Source organism: Quercus robur, chromosome 4 (assembly GCF_932294415.1).
Source record: "Quercus robur chromosome 4, dhQueRobu3.1, whole genome shotgun sequence".
NCBI classification, from domain to species: Eukaryota; Viridiplantae; Streptophyta; class Magnoliopsida; order Fagales; family Fagaceae; genus Quercus; species Quercus robur.
The window spans coordinates 13,800,748-13,822,716 of record NC_065537.1 but is presented as its reverse complement, the minus strand read 5'-3'; the positions used below and the strand labels follow the sequence as shown (position 1 = coordinate 13,822,716).

The 21,969-nt window shown below is 33.2% G+C and overlaps 1 protein-coding gene and 1 long non-coding RNA gene across 13 annotated transcripts; one reads left to right on the top strand and one right to left on the bottom strand.

Annotated features, from left to right (window-relative positions):
* Window positions 1-4,371: 4,371 nt before the first annotated feature.
* LOC126720628 (receptor-like protein 9DC3) lies at window positions 4,372-21,555 on the bottom strand. 12 transcript variants are annotated; one of them, XM_050423311.1, is made up of 15 exons: window positions 18,660-21,555; window positions 17,634-17,733; window positions 17,369-17,540; window positions 16,766-16,905; window positions 15,321-15,411; window positions 12,064-12,223; window positions 10,601-11,956; window positions 10,028-10,129; window positions 9,763-9,935; window positions 8,331-8,648; window positions 8,100-8,177; window positions 7,464-7,524; window positions 5,764-5,840; window positions 5,497-5,612; window positions 4,372-4,776 (listed from the first exon to the last, which is right to left on the bottom strand). In XM_050423311.1, the coding sequence occupies exon 1, from the start codon at window positions 21,523-21,525 to the stop codon at window positions 18,721-18,723; it is 2,805 nt and encodes a 934-aa protein (XP_050279268.1). In that variant the 5' UTR covers window positions 21,526-21,555; the 3' UTR covers window positions 4,372-4,776; window positions 5,497-5,612; window positions 5,764-5,840; window positions 7,464-7,524; window positions 8,100-8,177; window positions 8,331-8,648; window positions 9,763-9,935; window positions 10,028-10,129; window positions 10,601-11,956; window positions 12,064-12,223; window positions 15,321-15,411; window positions 16,766-16,905; window positions 17,369-17,540; window positions 17,634-17,733; window positions 18,660-18,720. The 12 variants fall into 12 exon arrangements, 11 of the variants coding, with proteins under 11 accessions (XP_050279268.1, XP_050279266.1, XP_050279269.1 ...); XM_050423309.1 differs by having other exon boundaries at window positions 10,028-11,956; window positions 17,650-17,733; XM_050423312.1 differs by having other exon boundaries at window positions 10,028-11,956; window positions 17,634-17,704.
* Window positions 13,065-15,206, top strand: LOC126720632 (uncharacterized). The gene is made up of 3 exons (XR_007653560.1): window positions 13,065-13,227; window positions 14,117-14,182; window positions 14,961-15,206. It is a non-coding gene; the product is annotated as an uncharacterized LOC126720632 (long non-coding RNA).
* Window positions 21,556-21,969: the final 414 nt, after the last annotated feature.

The following is a 21,969-nucleotide window of genomic DNA, read 5'->3' as shown; positions in this document are numbered from 1 at the left end:
TAAGAGTAAGATCAGGATAACAGTTAAAATAAACAGGACCATCATACATAGAAACAGTAATCATACCAAGAATCCTATCTTTAAAGATCTTAAATCTAGCATCTCTTAAACACATAAGTACAGAAGCATTAATATCCTTTCGGGTGAGTGGTTTAATAGCCATTTGAACCATACCAATATGCAAATAGCTGAATTTTTTAGCAACAAGGAATTCATTAATATTTCTTTTAGAAAACAAGCAGCATTTTTCATGAACTTTTGAAATAGAGAATATTTGTTCAATAGTTCTAGCTTTGTAAGCAGAATAAAAAGTACTCTCAACAAAATTTGTTTTATAAACAATTTTATTATCAACTTTAGGAATATTCCAATTATGAAAATCAGGAATCAACTCATTATCATCAATAGTGTGATCTTCTTCATTTACAATATCAGGAGGACAACTAGTCCTGGAGCTGACAGAGGAGTTGGATCTCCACAACCTATCCATACTGTCCTAGGTTCAACACTCAGTTATCATGTTTTTCTCACAACCGTTGCATTTCGTAACACATACCTTAACCAACCTTATACCTCTCATGCCCTACACGCCCTCTCTTGACTCAAACAGGCCTTACAGTTCGGTTCTAGGAATTCCTTTACGACTAGGGTGGCGCCAACGACGGTAAGAAGGAAACACAACAAAGGAGTATTAATATATGTTGAATGTAATAATATAAAGCATTAATATATTTCAAATAGTTAGCGTTAATATATATATATATATATTAATATATTAATATATTAATAAAGCATTAATATATATATATATATATTATATATATTTCAAATAGTTAGCTTTTTTATAAATTTACATTATAAAAATAAATAAATTTTCATATTTTTAAAAGGACAAAGTTTAGCTACAAAATTGTTTGTAGCCTTAGGCTATAACTTTACTTAATATCTTTTTATTGGAGGTGAATTTTGACAAATCTACCATTAGATTACATCTTATTCTTATATCCTCTATGATTGTAAAATTTCAAGAAAATTAAATATCAATAGTTATGTTATTAATAAATTGTTTAAATTTCAAGTTTTTGTAATTTAAAATTATGCATAAAATATAAGCTTATAGATTATATAGTAAATAATATCCGATTGACACAAAATTTGACATGTGTATTAAGAGCGTAAAGAACATGCAATTCAACAGTTAGATTTTTAAAATATGTAGTAATGTTTGTACAACCAATTTTGTAGCTAAATTTTGTCATTTTTAAAATGCATGTTTTCACATATGCTCCAAACAAGCTCATTAGCTAAATCCATTTTCATAAAAGCACTCACATCAATGTTTGTATAATAAAAAAGGACGATATTTTAGCTAATTAAACTAAAAATTCACTCACATCAGACCACACAAAATTGTATAAAAATATATGGTTGGTACTGTAATCGTGTAAATTTACACTTAGCACTATTCATTTTGCATTTATTTATTTTATTCTTTTTTTACATATCACAAGGGATCGAGGAAGAGAGTAGATGGTGGTTATTGTGTGTGAAGAAAGAGAAATAATTAAAAAAAAATTGATACTTTAATGAAATATAGCAATGTAAATTCGATAATCTGATATGAGGTGTTTTGAAAAGTGAGTGTGTAAAGTGGAAAAATAAGTTCATATGCAAAAATGGACATGAATATTTACATGAGCTGATATGAATGCTCTAAATTGATGTGTGGAATGAGGCACAAAAAATTCAATATTTTGAAGGAAATTCAAATGTTCTCTAATTGGTAAAACCCGAAAAGCTTGTTTAACAAGAGTAAGGCTGGGTTTGGATTGTGATGAAAAGGAAAAAAATGCGCGTTTGCGTTTTTTCTGTGGGTCCCGTGCATTGTTCACGAGACCTACAAGTACAGATTTCAGCAAATTTTTCTTTAAAATTGGGTCCCACGGCACTATTCACACATTTAAAAATTATTTTGCTACAGTGTTTTCAGTTTTCAGCAATAAGCGGTATCCAAACAGACTCTAATTATTAGATACTCCTGAAATTTGGTGATGTGGTTGTATCTCCTCTCACATTCATAGTGAGTCCCACTAATTAGATTTATGGTGGGATCCATCATGAATATGAGATGAAGGAGCACTATATCACTGTACTTTAAGAGCACCTAATAATTTTGAGTTCAATGGACCTTGTCTTTAAGAAATCTTAAGTTGCTATGAATAAACTAAGAAAGTAAGATTAATTGAGTAACAAAGAAAGAGGAAGAGATAGAAAACATTATATAATGGAGAAGCCGAAGTGAAAAACAAAGAGAATTGTGAGGAATAATTCTGTGATAATATTATTTGTCTAACCTTTTATTGAAATTTTTTTGTTGAAAGTGTGCTTAGTGAGAAAAAGTGAGATTTTAAAGCTGATGCCAAACAAACTAATTTTATCTCAATTACAATTTAAAAGCTGAAATCCAAAGATAAATTATCTCCTAACAACCATTCCCACGTTTTACGCATCTCTAATGGACTTTTAGAACTCTAACTAATTCGTATTAACATCTCTAATCCCATACGTCACCGTTTGAGTGAGCTAACACTTTCCTCTTCAAGTGGCATCAGTGAAACGCCACCGTTTGCCTAAGTAATCATATGTGTCTACAATTAATGAAACGGCATCCCTGTTGAGGCTAGAGTCCCATGATGATGATGTCTCGCAGGAACAATGCTTTCTGTCATCCCATTCTCACATTATTCAATGTGTATTAGCTTGTTCTTCTCTTTGAGCTCAATTTCAGTTTTGATCCCAATTGGGGCCTTTGACTATTTTGATTTCCATTCAAAGTGAACTCATTTTCATTGAAAACCCATATAATTGAGGAGATATTATTTCATACTAGGTTATATGTACTTAATAAATAAAAATTTTGATGTTTAACGGTTTTTACAAGGGGCTTCCTATTGGAAACATGTGAGAGTATTGTTCTCTGCAATGGTTTCATCATACCTTGGGGTTAAATTATTTATTTGTGTTGTGGCTTTTTTTTTTTTTTTTTTTTTTTATAATTTAATTTAATTTTTTAAACGTGTTGTTTACTTTTTACTATTTCATGACAAGGGTCCTTCTTAAGAAATAGGGGGTAAAAAAAAAAAAAAAAAAAAGCCTAATTGAGCTAGAGTATTTGCATTAGCTGGTATGAGTTTCCCTTTAAAAGCCCCTCATAATAAATTATTTAGAAAAAAAAAAAGAAAAAGCCTCGCATAATAATTTAATTCAATCTAAGAAATAATGACTGTTTTCAAAGCAGTGCTTTTTACAATACGAACGCCTCTATATTTGTCGCTTAATTTTAAATGCAATAGGTGCAGATTCTAATTTGTTTCTCCCTGGAAAAATCAGCTTTACGCTATTATGATGCCAATGATGTATACTCTTCAAAATGTGGAAAATGTGTTTAGTCTACATTCAGATAATTTGAAATAATAGGAATGAGTGTGTCCAAAAACACCATAATTCAAATAAGCATGATTAGTCTTAGGTCTACTTTGCTTCCTAGTTGAAGGACTTCATATGAATTCAGTCTAAAACCTCAGTTTAAAACAATTTGTCTAATATGAGTCATATGACCAACAACACCACAACGGTGACAAGTAGGCACACACACTTAGATCTATCTTGAGGCCTAAGAGGGTTTCTAAACATGGATTTTGAAACTTGAACTTCACTTTAAGGCCTTTTACCCTTGTTTATCCTAGTCACATTACCTTATACTCCACTTAAAGGTCTTTTATAGAGGAAAGATATGTCTTCACCATCCATTTCAAATTTACCTGTGATATCAAAGTCTGCCTTGGCCCTCGTCTCCTAAAGAAATCCTTCATTCTAGTAGGGTAGACTTTTGAGACTGACATTGAATTTTCTTATGAGGAAATTGTTTTTAAAAAACCGCATTCCCAAGTTTGTATTGAACAAATTTAGAGTTAGTGGCTTATTATTGTTAATAGTTATATGTACTTCATAAAATATAAAATCTAAAATATTCATGCGTAGGTCATTTTTAGTAAAACAACCTTTATTTCCATTCTAATATTGCAAGTGTGTGTATGTTTTGTTATTGATAAGTGATAAGTTAAACGTGAAACCAAGAGAGTTTGAAAATCATGCACATCCTTCATTCTTCCATGTGTGTAGTCTTGTGGTGAAGTTGGTTATAAGTTTTTGTGTTGGCCTGTTGCTATTTGTAATAAGCGCCCAACGACTTAGTCAATTTATAAGTTCATCAGGATAACCAGCTTTGTTCTGAAAGTAAATGTGAAATAAAAAGTAACTTTTAACTCCACTCTTGAAGCAATCAACCAGTAAGATCTTTGTTTTGATCAATAAATAACCAAAATTCCCATCAATAAATAATATTTCCTGGAGCATGCGTTTATACGTTACAACAAAAATGATCAACTCTATAATGAAAACTATGGGAAGGAGCCAACATCAAAGAGAAACAGCACGTGTGAATATAACTATGAATTATAAATCAGTTCAGTGGATTCTGTTTCTCATGTCACTAGGTAAAATTATCTTAGTCTATCAAATATTTCTCTGGGTTGATCTTGATACTATACTCTTTCCAATGTGCTCTATAAATGTCGAAATATCTGATAAAAAATGGTGAAGATATTTCAGTGCCTTCTTTGCTTTGCACGCTTCTGCGACTACTGACCTTTTATCTTCCATTTCTCATTCCCCCCTGGTTGATTCTTTTCTTCTATCTCTTGAACCTTGCGCTTCCTGAAAATGGTTTCCACACGAAAAGGAAAATGAAGCAAGACACATTACAAACTAAAATTAAAGCTTCATTTCATAGAGAGATTCTGGCTATCCCAAAGGAACTAAATCAAATACAAACACGGATAATCATAAAAATAATTGGGCTCTTCACATAATCAAGGACAAAGGAACAACTTCCTAAAATATAATCAAATCATTCCGATTTGGTTAAATGTAGTAATGGAAACGTGTAAGGTGCACAATAGAGGACTCCAAATTAGCTTTTGCTTATAAGAGGGTGAGTCAAGATGGAAGTTTCTACTAGAAATAATTTCTAGAAATACAAATCATAAATAACAAGGTCATCTTTTTGGTGCCCCCTGCCCCCTCTTGCCCCATATAATAACATATGCTCTCTCAAGTCTTGATATTTTTGTTATGTATGATGACCATGCTTCACATTATAGCTATTTTCTTAACAAATTATGTCTGTCTAAACTCTGAAGTTCTTTTTTAAGTCCATTTGAAAATGACAACTGAGATAAGCATGCTCTTATGGCATTTAAGACAAAAATTAGCTGAATTCATCTTAACCATCTATTCTAAATAGGCAAAAGAACAAAGTTTTACGAATGACAACAACACCACCACATTCTTTTTACCCTTTAAACTCAACACATCATGTTGTGATATGGTCATATGGTTTTCAACCCAAACACAAGATAGATTTGCATATCTCACCTGTAATCAGCAAGGATACAATCAGATAACAACTCAGTTGCAATTGTTCTTTTTCTCTCCTTCCTTGTTAGTCTACCTATGAAGAAGTCTGACGCTGACTCTATCACCGTCCCGATCTAATTGTCAAAAGACCAAATGGTGTAAGAATTAGTCAAGCCTAAATAACAAAATGTATACCACCCAAAAGAGAATATACACACAGTCCTAGTTACAGCTCCAAGATATCACATACTATACTATTAATCTAGAAATTACAAATAGACTTACCAGGAAATACTTGGCAATGTTTTGGATTTTGAATCACCCTTCTTGTAGTGCCTCTTCAGATCAATGGCACTTCTCAACTGTAATTATGAACACAAGAAAGAATTCAGAGATCAATAATAGATCAATAATAACCTGCCTAAGTTATAGAATCTAAACTCCTAGCAAGCAAATGAACCATCAAAGTCGATTAGCAAGCATCCTATTATCTTGATAAACCCATAACCAGTACATGCATATGCAAGCTTCACAATACCTTATCACCCCCCCACCCCCCCCAAATTAAAAAAAAAAAAAAAAAAAAAAAAAGAAGCTTCACATTAAGTTCTTATATATGATTATTTAATTGTAATTATTTAGTGCATATAAATTTATTTTCTTGACACATCATAATAGGTCCCACGAATTAAATTCACGGTAGGCCCGAATTAAATTCACGGTAGGCCCCATCATTCATGTGAGAGGAGAGAGTATTACTAAAGGAGTATTGAATAACTTTCCAGCATTTAGATATTTATAATGACAAAGTCTAAATGAGTTCCAGCACAATTCAAAAATAAATGGGAGATTGTTTGAGTGAGACTTGTTCAACTCCAAAGAAATCATAAGATGAATTAGTTCTAGTCCTATATCTAGAACATGTTATGATAAGAGAACGCTCACTTTGGTCAAAGTAAGAGCCCATCATAATTTAAAGCATTTCTTAAATTACGATGTGTTTTGATGGCTTCTTGATATGAATTTCATGTAAACAACTAGAATCATGTGCATTCAGGTCAATATGATGCAAACAAAACTTTTTGAGTCAAGCTGAGATGCTGAATCAACATTTTGAAATTGAAACTGTAAATATCCTAGATAAAGCAACAAATCAAAGATTCCAGGATATTGCCATCATAATTACTTCAAGTCTAGCCAAAGTTTTATACTTGAGTATATCAATGCCATTTTACAAGAAAACTAACTGGCAGTATATGACTCACAGATAACATTTATATCCCTGGAAAATCATCTTCATATGGTGTAGGGTAAATCCCTCTCACTAAGGATGTTGCTTACAAGTTACAGAGAGCCTAAGGATGCTGCTTACAAGTTACACAAGGCCCTGTTACCATCATTGGCAGAAATATTATCAATTCCAATTCAACTCATGGAAAATCAACCAGCTTTTAGTTTCAATTTGGTATATTACCCATCTAGACTCAAATTTTACACAAACATTATTTTTTGGTAAGTAAAAATTTTACATTCCATACATAGAAAAGAATTTTCAAATGCTAAACATGGATCCAGCCAGAGGCTAATGACTGCATATATATTATAGAATATATTAAATGCATCAATAGGAAGTCCCCTACCATCTACTTCATTTCTATTTTTCCAGTTTGTTAGTTATCTAAAGTCAAGCAATCTCTTAAGTAGAAGAGTAAGATTTCATTATACTTTCTTTACAAAGAGGCATTTAAATAATTTCCCTAATTCCATTTCTGCATGACAGTGACTCAAGTTGCTTAATTGCACATTCCCTAAAGCACACAAGTTGAAAGTTGAAACACTAAGCAAATTCTCAAAAGTGAAACAATTTTTTTTTTTTTTGATAAAAACAATGAAGCAATTAAAATGTTACAGAGAATCATTTGAGCATAATTGAAAAGTAGTGCCATGGAAGCAAACTACATGGAAAAAAATAGAGTTCACCACACCTTCAGTAAACGCAGATCTTTCTGAATCTTTGGGGTGATGGTTTGTGCAGGTAAGTCAAACCTATGTACATTTTACCAAAACAAGAATGTAATCATTGTTAGCAAGAGAGAGAAAAAAAGAAAAGAAAAAAAAGAAGAACAAATCTTATTAGTTGAGACTCAAAAAAAACTAAATTCCTCCACCCATTTACACCTAAGACTATTTGAGGAGAGAGTTAGTGATTAACTTGAAAACAGAAGCATTAAAGTTTATAAAATTCAAAGCTTTCCTCTCTTTCCTTTTCTTAACAACCAATCAGACATAAGAAAATATAATGAAAAGCTAAAATAGAAACTCCTCGTTAAGACAAAGACATACTAGCCTTTCCCAGCAGTATCTTTGAGCTGCTTCAACAAATGTCTAAACTCTATGCCCTACCAACTAAAACACAGACATACCAACCAAAAGCATCAACTAATGTCTACAGACTCTACACTCTATGCCATTGCCTTTATATATAGACTCAAAAATTAGCACAGACAAGAAATTTAGAAGTAACAGCATCTACAATCAAACATAGAACATATGAAAAACTAATATGTAAGAACAAAGATCTTAAGAGTTCATTATGGCCAGACTGACACTTAGAAACTAACCAAGGCCAAGGAGCAGTTTCGTTGGACTAGACCTTGAGATCTAGTCAGAACATTAAGACCTAACATCTTCAACATCACCTGAGCAAAGTCCATTCGAAAAATTAATCAGGCATTTGAAGCATAAGCCCTTACCAATCTTGAGGACTCCTCATTAGCCATCAATTGCTGATTGGCAAAAAGGAGTCCTCTCCCCCTTAAAAAGCTCTGACAGTAGTGAGTGCCAAAACCTACCCCAGATGATATTGAAGATGACAAAGCCTGCAAATATGACATCCTCCACTGCAGATTCACTAATTTCCAATGAAGCCATGGATGAAAAAGAAGGCTGAGTGGTGGTCCTATTACTGTCTTGGCACCTCATTCTCTTCTCATTGAGGAAATCAAGAGTTATAGTTGGGTTTGGCTGCCCTGTCCCCTTGAAGTCAAAGAGGTGTTTCTGTATGAATTCATAGCCAATCTTCCCAATTTTTTGTACACCCTCAGATGATCAAAGAGGCCAAGACACCTAAGATTCGATGCCTGTTGAAATATGAAAGAATGTTGTCTAGCCTGTGATGTCATGTATAGTAGTTTACATCAGAGAACTCCAATAAAAAGAGTTATCAATATAGAGCTGTTCTTGATTGTCAGTTTAACAAAAATTAGAATAAGAAAAGTATTTCATTTATTTATTTTTTAATTTTTTGACATTTTAGATTTGAAAAACCTTAACTAAAAAGTGCCTGAAACAACTAGTTGGTCAGTTTTGGGTTCCCTTGCTTCAAACCCAGAAAAGAAGTAAAGACATTTATACTGAGACAAATTGAATGTTTTACTCTCTCTGATTGCTACAAAATAGAAAAATATTGTAAAATGTAAATTTAAAATGTTACCTTTGTGTTCCCATATAATTTCCAAAATATATGAATCTTTTTTTCACACTATTACTAATTCAAAAAAATTAAATCCCTCTAGGACCCAATGATACTATGTGGCTATCATACAACACAAAAGTTTATAAGCATGTTCCAGCTAAATTCCTAAGAAGAAAAAGAAATGAGAAATCAAGGCAAAAACAAATATGCAACAAAACTTTTGTCTTTGTTTCACATCAAACATCCAGCTGTTGCACACGCAATGAAAGGTGGCCAGCTAACTGCATTTGGGCCTAAGCACATCATCAGACTTCCCAAGAGCTATTCTTTACTATTAGTTTAACAGAATTTGCAATAAGAAAAGTATTTCTCTTTTCTTTCTTTCTTTTTCTTCTTTTCCTTTTTTTCTTTTTTTTTTTTTTTTTTGGAATTTTTTGAAGTTTTCGACCTGAAAAACCATAATAAAAAAGTGCCTGAAACAAATAGTTGGCTAATTAAAGGTGACTAACAATTTGTGGAAACCAAAACGGAAAAATTCACTAGGAACACATTCTCAATTCATTAACTTTCTCAACTTTCCCCACAACTAATATGTACTTTATGGACTCCTCTCGACATAAAAAAATGTAAAGAGGTACCAACTCTTTTAAAGTCTGTTTCTTACATTTTACCCAAGTTTCATTCAAGAATCATTGTCCACAAACAATCATCAAATCCTAAACCTTAAAGTGTTTCCAAAGGACTCTGGATATTAATAAAAATATTTTTAAAGAGAGAGAGAATAGGAAGATTAAGGAACATGAACAAACCAGCATAATGCCATCTCTTGTGGCAATAGAAACAATATTAGCACATGAAACTACCCCTGGACAAGCCTTTTCAAGCTCCTCCTTGATGAAATCAATCTTATTGAAAACCCTCAAGGTCTGAAATGGTTTTTATTACAATTGTTGTCATCAAAAAGGACCAAAGCACCACAGCCCTGATCAAGAAAATCCCACAAAAAAATAAGACCAACAAATTAGTACCTAAAAATAAATGGCAAGAAATTAGACACCAAAAATAAGAACATACAATTTTTCATCATCATCTGGTCATGGAATGTCAGCCAGTGATCTAAATTATGAATGAATGCTATCCCTCCATCAAGTTAGAGAGATAGAAAGGGCCACCAGCCTGTACATAAGAGCACTCCAACAAAAAGAATTACTAAGAGTTTAACAGAATTTGGAATAAGAAAAGTATTTCTTTTTTTTTTTTTTTCTTTTTTTGAAATTTTAGACCTGAAAAACCATAACAAAGAAGTTCTTGAAACAACTAGTAAAGGTGTATGTAACAATTTGTGGCAACCAATACAGCAAAAATCACTAGGAACATATATTCAATTCATTAAGTTTCTAAGCTTACCCAACAATCAATATGTAACTTTAGAATCTTATCTAATTGAAAATATAGAGGAAATTAGTCTACTCCTCCAAGCATCCTAGGTAGCACTAGGGTAATTAACACCGCTCTTTAGTAAATAAATAAATAAATAACCACTCTTCATTCAATCCAACCAACAAGATCTTTAATCTATAAAAGGAAGGTAATATTACAAGGATGTAATAATAATAATAATAACTGAAATATGTAATAGAATATAACCTGATTATTTGAAGCTGCAACTAAGCTGTGAAGTTGCCCCTTTAAAAAAAAAAAAAAAAAAAAATACACTGACCACAAGATGTATTTAGAATTGCAATGGGGTAGAGAAATTTCTTCTCAAACTAGAGCATAAAGCAAGGTCATTAAATGAAGTCCGACATAAATAAAGCATTAAAATGTGGTGGTTACATAGCAGTAGCCTATATACTCTTTGGTATGACTATACCTTAAACATAAAAGGTTTTTTTTTTTTTTTTTTTTTTTTTTTTTTTTTTTTTTTTTTTTTTTTTTTTATGCCTTAAACATGGATTGTACCATTGTTGTCTTCTCCATGAGTGGCTCCCAGCTAAAGCATGACTTTGGATGTGCGGGCATGATAAGTGTAATTGAATACTAACTGATGACAATAAAACATAATGGCATCTGATTGAAAGCTATGCCTATGAGTCACTTTTATATTCTACTTCGTGATTAAAGAAATAAAGAAAATTATAGACAAATCAATTTCTTTGTTTCATGACACAGAATTGTAGACTTTCCTATCTCTGAAGTTCAAACTCAAAAAGAACGAACTAAAATCTCCTTCAGATGATGAATAATCAGCCAAAACTCGTTAGAAACACTGATACCCAATTAAATTAATTTGGATGTTGCAGCACAGATTATGATCTCCCCAAATATTAGTTAACTTTTGGTAACATTCCAAACATTTTAATTCTATATTTCTAAAGAACTCAACAGCCATAACATATTTCATCATTGTGTCTAATGTCTACGCTAAGCCATTGCCTTTATATATAGACTCAAATTAGCATAGGCAAGAAGTTTAATAGTCACTGCATCTACAATCAAACATTGAACATAAAGAGAAGCTTATATGAAAACATAACGATGTCAAGAGTTCATTATGGTCAAGATTGTCACTTAGGAATTGACAAAAGGCAAGGAGTAGTTGCGTCGGACCTGACCTTTGAGATCCAGCCAAAACATTAAGCACTGGCATCTTCATCATTGCCCATGCAAAGTCCAGTCTTGCGGTTGGTTGATCTGTCATCTGAAGCATAGGCCCTTACCAGTCTTGTGGTCTTCTCATTAGCCAGCTACTGCTGATCAGCAAAAAGGGGTCTTCTCCCATTTTTAATGACTGGCTGTGAATTCATGCAGACTCACTCATTTCCAATGATTACACGGGTTAAGAAGAAGGCTGAGTGGTGGTCCTATTACTGTCTTGGCACCTCATTCTCATGTCAGTGAGGAAATCAGAAGCTATGGTTGGGTCAGGCTGCCCAGTACCCTTGCAGTCATAAAGGTGTTTGTGTATGAACTCACAACCAATCTTCCCAATTTTGTGTGCACCTTCAGATGATCAAAAAACCAATGCAAACCAAAGTAACATTTTAAACCTTTTTCAATTCCATATAACAAGGGCATAAAATGAGAAAAGGCAGAGAACTAGTAAGTACCTAAAAGATAGACTATTTCTCTTTCATCAAAACCTCTAATGCCAAAAAGGTGAAGTGTCTGTATAATATAATCATCCGGTCATGGAATCTCAGCCAGTGCTTTGTTGAGGTATGAATGAATGCTCGGCCTGTTAACACTGGATAGAAAGGGGCCACAAGCCTGTGATGTCAAGTAAAACAGTTTACATCAGAGAACTCCAATAAAAAGAACAGCAAAATATTGCAAAATAAATAGATAAAGAGAGAACAGAGAGAAGCATTAAATAGCTATCCTCAGCTTGGCTGCTATGAAGTTGAGGTGAAGGATTTGGAAAGCATAGAAAGTACTATGTTTGGTCCCCCAATAAAGGAGAAAATATTCAACTAAACCAAGTGTAATCTAATTTCTTGGCTGCAAGAAGTTGAAGAATCAATCAAGAACATCAAATTTGTTTGTTTATCTTTTCACCTTCAAAGAAACTGGAATAATGTGGACAGGGATGAATCAACTGGGAACAAAAGATATATAAGGGAATCACTAATATATATATCATGAGAGAGAGAAAGAGAGAGGAATGGATTGTAAATCATAAAAAGAAAATTATTGAGATTGTGAGAGAATCACTAAAGTTTCCCAAGCAGAGAGGAGCCATGTTACTCAAGTGATTATGAAACAAATCAAGGACATTAAGGAAAGTCATTACAAATCAAGGAAGGAATTTTTCCAATGAGAGAGAGAGAGACAAGAAAGAGAGACGAGACGAGAGAGAAGAGAAAGAATGTTCAATTCAAAATGAACACTTACCAGCATTTATCTCGCTCATAGCCTTCTTCACATGTTCATCAGGTTCAGTGTACACAATGAGGGTTTGAACAATCTCAAATCCTTAAGCTGACATTGTAACACCCCATAATTTGATACCAATTAAATTATTATACATTAAATTTTAATGGAGGCCTATAATTAAAATGGATTAAATAAATTTGGGCCTAAGGTATTAAAAAGAAGATAAATTCTATGGAATATGAAGCCCAAGTGAGGTGACAAAAGTACATATATGGGCCTTGAAAACCCTAGCCTTTTCCTCTTAGGTCACACGTGTTTTTCTGATGGGATTTCTTTTTGCTTCAGCCGACAATTGAATTTCTGCCTTTCTCCACTGTGGCGTTGGTGGGAGTCTTCAGGTATGATTTTCTCATGCTCAAGATTTAAAAGTTTGTATGGTCAATAGCTTGCAATTGATTGGAACTAGACTATCATTATACTAATAGAAAAGGGTTTCCTATAATTGTATTATATTAGATAAAGACTTGGTCAATATGTCAGGCAGAGATACAGACTTGAAATTGAGCCAAATAGAGTAATAGGTGTGGACTTGGTCACCATGTTAAAGTGAAAAGAATGCTTATGTTATTGCATTTACACTAAGCCACAATTGTTGACTGGTTATTTTGCTTTCACACTAGTTCAACGTGTAATAGATTTTGGGTCCTTGGAGTGATTATTTCAATATTATAATAGCAATTGTTTACATAGCTGCACTGACCTAGTAGTTCTAAGTCCAACATTGAGGCTGAAAAACTAAGAATAATAAATAAATTTTGACAGTTTGCCATGCTACACATGCTACCTCAAGTATTGCCATGCTATTCCCTACTAAGCATGGTCCAAGCTTGATTGTTTACGTAGCTTTCACTTGGTTTATTATATATATATATATATATATATATTTATATGTAATATTAAGGTCAGTATATGCCTAGCGGCATCAAGAGAGCATTCTAGCACTAGATGATGGATTGAAGCAATCTCGCGTGGCCTTCAATGTTAAGTTGAATATATATAGTTATATATATAATGGTTAGAGTCAATGGACATCCAATGGCATCAAGAGGGAATGCTAAGCAACAAATTAAGATAATACGTGGCTTCCAATAGTAAATTTGATAGTTAAGTGAATGAATGGAGGATTTTGGATATATTAATATTGTTTAGGATAAAACCGTTTAAGTGTGAAAATAAATTTTGAAGTAGGAAATTGTGTATTGATGAACCTATTTTTGGTATTGCTAGGTTCTAATTCTACTGAATTGTTGTGATTCAAGGGAGGTTGATTTCCTTTATTTTTGCAACTAAGAGGTAAGTGGTGTTTACTAATTTTGGGGGTTTTTCCAAAACAGCGTTAATTATTAAACTATTTTATATGAAAGAATATGTTGATATTCTATATATAAATGAATATTTTACAAATGTTTGATATGCACATTGGCTATTCGTTTTATGAAAAACTTGTGGGACAACCTAATTTTATTTAAACTTGTATGTGTGAATATGTCTCTATATTTTGAGAAGTATGAATGGATTATTTTGTGAGCATATTGAATTTGTTTTGAAAACCTATGGCAAGTCGTGATTAGAAGCTCAGTATGATATTTAGTCCTTAGCAAGGGACAATCATGCTGCAGCTAGTCCTTAGCAAGGGACGGTCCCAAAAGGAGACAGTGCACATTTGATAGCTCCTTAGCAAGGGAGCATACTATTGAGGATCCAAAAGGAAGCTCCTTAGCAAGGGAGTGTACTTTTAGGTTCCAAAGGAGCCATCCTTGAGAAATGGGATGAAAGGAGGTTCCAGTCCCAAAAAGGGGACAGCACAATCCTGTCAACGGGGCATAAACGTTGACCACGAGAAAAGCTTAGGGAATTGTTTATGTGATGATATCAATATATATATTATGATGGCTCACAATATAAAGATATTATTTTCTTTTACATGAAATAGTTGATGACAAAATATTGGTGAATTATAAGTTGTGAATCTGTTGAAAGAATTATTTATTTGAAAGGTTTGTTCCCACACCCCAATGTTAGTGAATTCCACTTATTGAGTTATCTCACCCCCCTTTATTTTCCATTATAGATACATTAGGTGGATTATTGGAGTAGAGATTCTTGGGAGACAGAAGTTACAAATTAATTTTTGTGGAACTGAGGATTTTATTATTATTTTATGGCATTAAACTTTGTATTGGAGAATTATTTTGAGGATGTTTTGTATTTGGTGAATTAGAGCTCTGACTTTTGTAATCAGTTTCAAGGTTGCTAGTTTCTTTTATTTAATATTTTTATGGATTATTCAGATTAAATAGACTTTTATTGCCTATGATTTTGGGGCGTTACAGACATGGCCTATGCATGTGAAATTCAAAGATATTATAAAGAAACAGATTTACCTTGTAACTTGACTAATACTAAACCAAATTAGCAGACGGAGAAATACCTTTCAAGTTCCTCTTCCACGGCTATCACAATCTCATTCTTTTGTTCAAAAACAGAATCCAACACCAACTTTGGAACACTTGCACTAATAACTAGAAGAATAGAGACATAAACCTGTTAGTCTCTCAAAACGATATACAAATAGGTAAAATTGTCTCCAATGGAAATTATGACATAACAAGTATATGCATTGATAGTGACAAAAAACTTGCCCCAACCTCAAAGATATTCAACACAGCAAATTTCATAACCACCATAAGAACTTTTTTTCTCTTTTTCGGTCACTATGCACCATTTGTCCTCATAATATTCACATCAGATACATTACCTCCATGGTCCTCTCCACATGAACATTATTGTTAAAATAATCACTTTTCCAAGGCTTGTCATGCACATAGTTAATCATGATGCTTTAAGAAAATCATAAAGATCATTAAAACATAAAACGATTATCCTATATAGCTATTTCACAAAGAATAGACATTTCAATTGTTTTTGCATAAACTTCAAAAAATCAATGTCTAGCTAGAAAAAGTCCTCACTTCTCAGCATAAACTTCAAAAAGTCAATATCAAATTAGGAAAGTCCATACTTCTTAGAATTTATTTATTTTCCTAACAAATATGGACCCATGTGACATTATTTAATAAAAAAGGAATTGACTCTTAAATTTCATTATAAGGGCAAACATGGTGACTTTCAACTTCAAGGTCCAGTTACACACCCATACCATCAAAGACAGAGATAGGATCTGTGCTCTGGTATTGCTGAGTTTGTAAAAAGCATTAGCAGATTTGTCTGACAAGGCCCGGTATTGAATAGAAGTAACAACAGTAACAAGCACATTATCATGAATATATATATATATATATATATATATTTAGATCAGAAGAGGCCGAAGAATCATGCTTTTAAGCATATAAAATAATTTTAAACAAAAGAATAGTGCTTAGCCTAATATATTCATGCTTTACTGCTTTTAACCGAAAAAAAAAATAATAAATAAAAAGTTCTAGATAAATTCTGCAATCACTCATGACTTGACAACAATAAAGCAAAACATATCTTCAAACAAACATTTCTTGCAATCTATATAATACTAATTCTGTCCAATCAGTTTTGGGTTCCCATGCTTCAAACCAAGAAAAGAAGTAAAGACATTTATACTAAGACAAATTGATTGTTTTACTCTCTTTGATTGCTACAAAACAGAAAAATTATTGTAAAATGCAAATTTAAAATGTTGCCTTTGTCTTTCCATATAATATCCAAAGTATATGAATCTTTTTTTCACACAATTACTAATTCAAAAAAAATTAAATCCCTCTTAGACCCAATGATACTATGTGGCTATCATATAATACAATAGATTACAAGCATGTTCCAATTGAATTCCTAAGAAGAAAAAGATATGAGAAATCAAGGAAAAACAAATCTGCAACAAACCTTTTGTCTTTGTTTCACATCAAACATCCAGCTGCTGCACGCGCAATGAGGTGGTCAACTAACTGCTGTCCCAAAACCCAAGGCAAACAGTGGCATCTGGGCCCAAGCACATCATCAAACTTTCCAAGAGTTGTTCTTTACTGTCAGTTTAACAAAATTTGGAATAAGAAAAGTATTTCTCTTTTCTTTCTTTCTTCTTCTTCTTCTTCCCTTTTTTTTTTTTCTTTTTTTTTTAAATTTTAGACCTGAAAAACCATAATTAAATGCTTGAAACAAGTAGTTGGCTAATTAAAGGTGACTAACAATTTGTGGAAACCAAAACAGCAAAAATCACTAGGAACACATTCTCAATTCATTAACTTTCTAAACTCTCCCCACAACTAATATGTGCTATATAGACTCCTCTCGACATAAAAAAATGTAAAGAGGTACCAACTCTTTTAAAGTCTGTTTCTTACATTTTACCAAAGTTTCATTCAAGAATCATTGTCCAGAAACAATCATCAAATCCTAAACCTTAAAGTGTTGCTAAAGGACTCTAGATATTAACAAAAATATCTTTAAAGAGAGAGAGGATAGGAAGATTAAGGATCAAGAACAGACCAGCATAATGCCATCTCTTGTGGCAATAGAAACAATATCAACGTATGAAACTATCCTTGGACAAGCCTTTTCAAGCTCCTCCTTGATGAAATCAATTTTATTGAAACCCTCAAGGTCTGAAATGGTTTTTATTACAATTGTTGTCATCAAAAAGGATCGAAGCACCACAACGCTGATCAAGAAAAGCCCACAAAAAATTAAGACCAACAAATTAGTACCTAAAAATAAATGGAAGGAAATTACAACACCAAAAATCAAAACATACAATTTTTTATCATCACCTAGTCATGGAGTCGGCTAGTGATCTAAACTATGAATGAATGCTGTCCCTCCATCCTGTTAGAGAGATAGAAAGGGCCACCAGCCTATACATTAGGGCACTCCAACAAAAAGAATTACTAAGAGCTATTCTTTATTGTTAGTTTAACTAAATTTGGAATAAGAAAAGTATTTCATTTTTTTTTTTTAATTTTTTAAAATTTTAGACCTAAATAACCATAACCAAAAAGTTCCCGGAAACAACTAGTAAAGGTGTATGTAACAATTTGTGGAAACCAAAATAGCAGAAATCACTAGGAACATATATTCAATTCATTAAGTTTCTAAGCTTTCCCCACAATCAATATGTACTTTAGAATCTTAGCTAATTGAAAATATAGAGGAAATTAGTCTACTCCTCCAAGCATCCTAGGTAGCACTAGGGTAATTAACACCGCTCTTCAATAAATAAATAAATAAATAACCACTCTTCATGAAATCCAACCAACAAGATTTTTAATCTCTAAAATGAAGGTAATATTACAAGGATGTAACAATAATTGAAATATGTAATAGAATATAACCTGATTATTTGAAGCTGCAACTAAGCAGTGAAGTTACCCATTTAAAAATAAAAATAAAATACCCTGACCACAAGATGTAGTTAGAATTGCAATGGAGAAGAGAAATTTCTTCTCACACTAAAGCATAAAGCAGGGTCATTAAATGAAGTCTGACATAAATAAAGCATTAAAATGTGGTGGTTACATGGTAGTAGCCTATGTACTCTCTAGTATGGCTATACCTTAAACATAAAAGCTTTTTTTTTTTTTTTTTTTAAAGGAATCATAGAAGCCTATGCACCTAGTAACACTAGTAATAAGCCTCACATTAACACAAGTACAACCATTCCTAACTAGCATAAAGGAAATTTAAAATGAAGAATCTTCTTACCAATATAAAGACACAGTTTTAAGGAAGCAAAAAATTATGAAATAGATATTTTCAAATATACTGGTATATAAAAATATACCTAGAATCAGTATTTGTATCCACTAAATTCTTCTTCAATGAGTTCATCCATGAGCATTCTTCTAGGATCTTTGTAACTTGTTATGTCTTCCTCCATAAACAATATTCACCAGCCATTTCGGTTTTCCACTTGAGAACACAAGATAACCCAAACCCAATCCAAACATGAATCCACAACCATACCCCAACAATACAACTTTCCAATGAAACCCATTTTCAAATTCGAAATCATCTTCTTGAATGGTTGATGATGGCGATGGTTGTTGTCCCTCATCATTGCCACAAGCTTTTGTCATTGGAAATCCACATAACCCAAGGTTTCCATAGTAAGAATCATTCATAAAGGTATTGAATTGTTTACCTTGGGGTATATGTCCAAAAAGATAATTTTCTGATAGGTTTAAAAATGCTAGCATTGTGAGATCTGCCAATTGTATAGGAATTTCACCTGTGAGCTTGTTTGAGGAGAGATCTAGCCATTCAAGATTGGCTAAATTTCCCAACGATGGAGGCACATGACCTGAAAGATTATTGTGTGAAAAATTAAGCCCCTTCAATGATCGAAGCTCTACAATTGCCTTTGGAATTTCTCCTTCGAAATTATTGTTGGAAAAATCAATGGTTGTGAATAGACTTTGGATTTTTACCAATTCAATGAAAAACCCTTTCATCACCACTGTCACAGAATCTTGATAATAATCATCACCCATATATTTCAATTCACCTTTGTCTGCACTCACATTCATCATGGCTTTTAAATACATGAAAAATTTTGTTGGCAAAAGACCATGGAACTTGTTGTGAGAGAGGTCTATGATTCGCAAATTAGGGAACGGGAATTTGGTCTTGGGATTGCCTATGGCACCATGAAAGTTGTTTGATCGCAAGACAAGAACGCACAACTCTGAAAGACTTTCCAACCAACAAGGAAAGGTTCCATTAATCTTGTTGTTACCAAAATCCAGAACTTCCAACTTTCTACAATGGACCAATGATTGTGGCAATGCCCCTTCCAATTGGTTGCCATTGAGTTTCAGACTTCTCAATTGACATCCCTTTGCAAATGTTGTTGGGACAATGCCATTAAGATTGTTCCTTTGTAAATTCAAGTCATTGAGATTATCACTTAACTTTCCCAAACATGGAGGAATCATGTTATTCAAGTGATTATAAGAGAAATCAAGGAATTTGAGGGAACTGAGATTACAAATCAAGGAAGGGATGTGTCCAGTTAAATTATTCCTTGAGAGTGAAAAGTAAAACAATGAATCCTTCCCCACCTCCATTACCCAGGATGGAATATTGCCTTTGATATGGTTGTTGGAAAGGTCTAAGTATTCTATATATTCTACAGTTCGTAAAAACTGTGGAATTTTGGTTATGTTGGAAGAAGACAATTGTAATGAGTGAATTTTGGACAAAATTTTGGTGGCAGATGTGAAGGAGTGTAGTGATAGGTGAGGATTATTTGACATATCAAGAGATTGAAGACTTTTGAGCTTTGAGAATATTTTTGACTCCACATTGCCACTAAAATTATTGAAGGAAACATTTAGAGAAACTAATGAGTTATGCTGGAATTCACCAATATGCCCAGTGAATTGGTTATGATCAAGATGTAAGTAAAGCAAAGATGGTATTGTATACACCCAAGATGGTATTGTCCCATTCAATAAGTTACCAGATAATAAAAGAGATTCTAGATTGGAAGGAATCTTGTTGACTAGTTGACTATTAGATGAATTATTTGAAGAGAAGTCCGGCAGTTGCCCTATGAAATTGTTGTATGAGAGATCCAAGTAAGTAAGTCCTGTAATGTTTAGGAGGGACCATGGACACTGACCACCAAAGTTACTATATGAAAGGCCCAAATAAGTTATCTGTGTGAGATTTGAAAGAAATGTTGGATACGATGAACCTATGAAATTGCATCCACCAACAGACAACTGTTTTAAGGACTTGAGATTGCTGATTAAATTAGGTAAGTCAATTGGGAATTCGGTTTCAGATAGAGACAAGGACTTGAGAGGAGTACTCCAGTTATATGTTGGAAGGGAACCGATGAGATTGTAGTTGTAACCTACACGGAGTATCTGGAGGTTTGGAAGGTTGAATATATTTTCTGGAAATTTCCCTTTCAATTGGCAATGACTAAGACGAAGAGATGTTAAAGAAGACGACAAATTCGTGAGACAATTAGTTGAAACAGAAGACATATCAATCCCATATAAAACAAGTTCAGTTAGATGGGTTAGGTTTTGAATAAGACTTTTCAAATTAGGCGTTTCTATTCTCATGTCAATATTCGAAGAGAGATCAAGTGAAACCAGTTTGGATAAGTGGGAGATTTCGGAAGGGACATTACCAGCAAAGGAGGAGCCAGGAACGGAGAAGCCAGTAATGTAGGGGATAGAAACGGAGGAGCCCGCCACGGAGTAGCCAGTGAGGTTGAGATGCATCATGTTTGCAAAGCCACCAAATTTAGATGAAATTGTGGAGCCATGGAAATCGTTGTAAGCAAGGTTGAGCCTCTGGAGATGGCGAAGAGAGAAAAGGGTGCTATTGGGATGGATGGGACCATAAAGCCGACTACAACTGAGGTCGACACCAATAACATGACCAGTCATCGTATCACAGGTGACCCCATCCCACCCACAACAATCTGTACCCATTTTCCACGAATTCTTCTTCGGATAATAATAATCGTCACAACGAGAAACACCGATAGAAAAAGAGTTTCTGAAATGGAGCAAAGCAGAGCTTTGGTCGGAAAGGCAAAGAGGCGTAGATGAATTAAAAGAAGAAGAAGAGAGAGATGAATTAGGTAGAGAAAGGAAGAGGAAGAAAATGAGAAAGAAGAGTACCATGTTTGCTCAGGCTTTGAGAGAAATAAGAAGGATAATATATTTTGGGTGTTTTGGAATTGAGGTGTCATAGATACATGCATCTATATTTATAGGCCGCCACGATTATTAGAAGGGACCATAACCAGGAAAGGATTATGTGGCTCACTCTATTAACTAGCTTTGAAACTCAAAAATCAGGTTATCCGGGTTAGGTATATATCGCTATATATAATCAAGTATAATAATAATCCTATCTACTTTATATTTCAATTTACTCATTCTGATACCTCTAGTGGATAGATTTTTATTAATATATATTACGTATATATATATATTTTTATCTTTTATTATAAGTTTTGTCTTTGCCTATTTAGGATCACCAGTTTATGGAAATAATTAACTTATTATGACATTTATGCTACACATTTAGCACATTGTCAAGGACCCAGCAAATAAGTCAAAGGC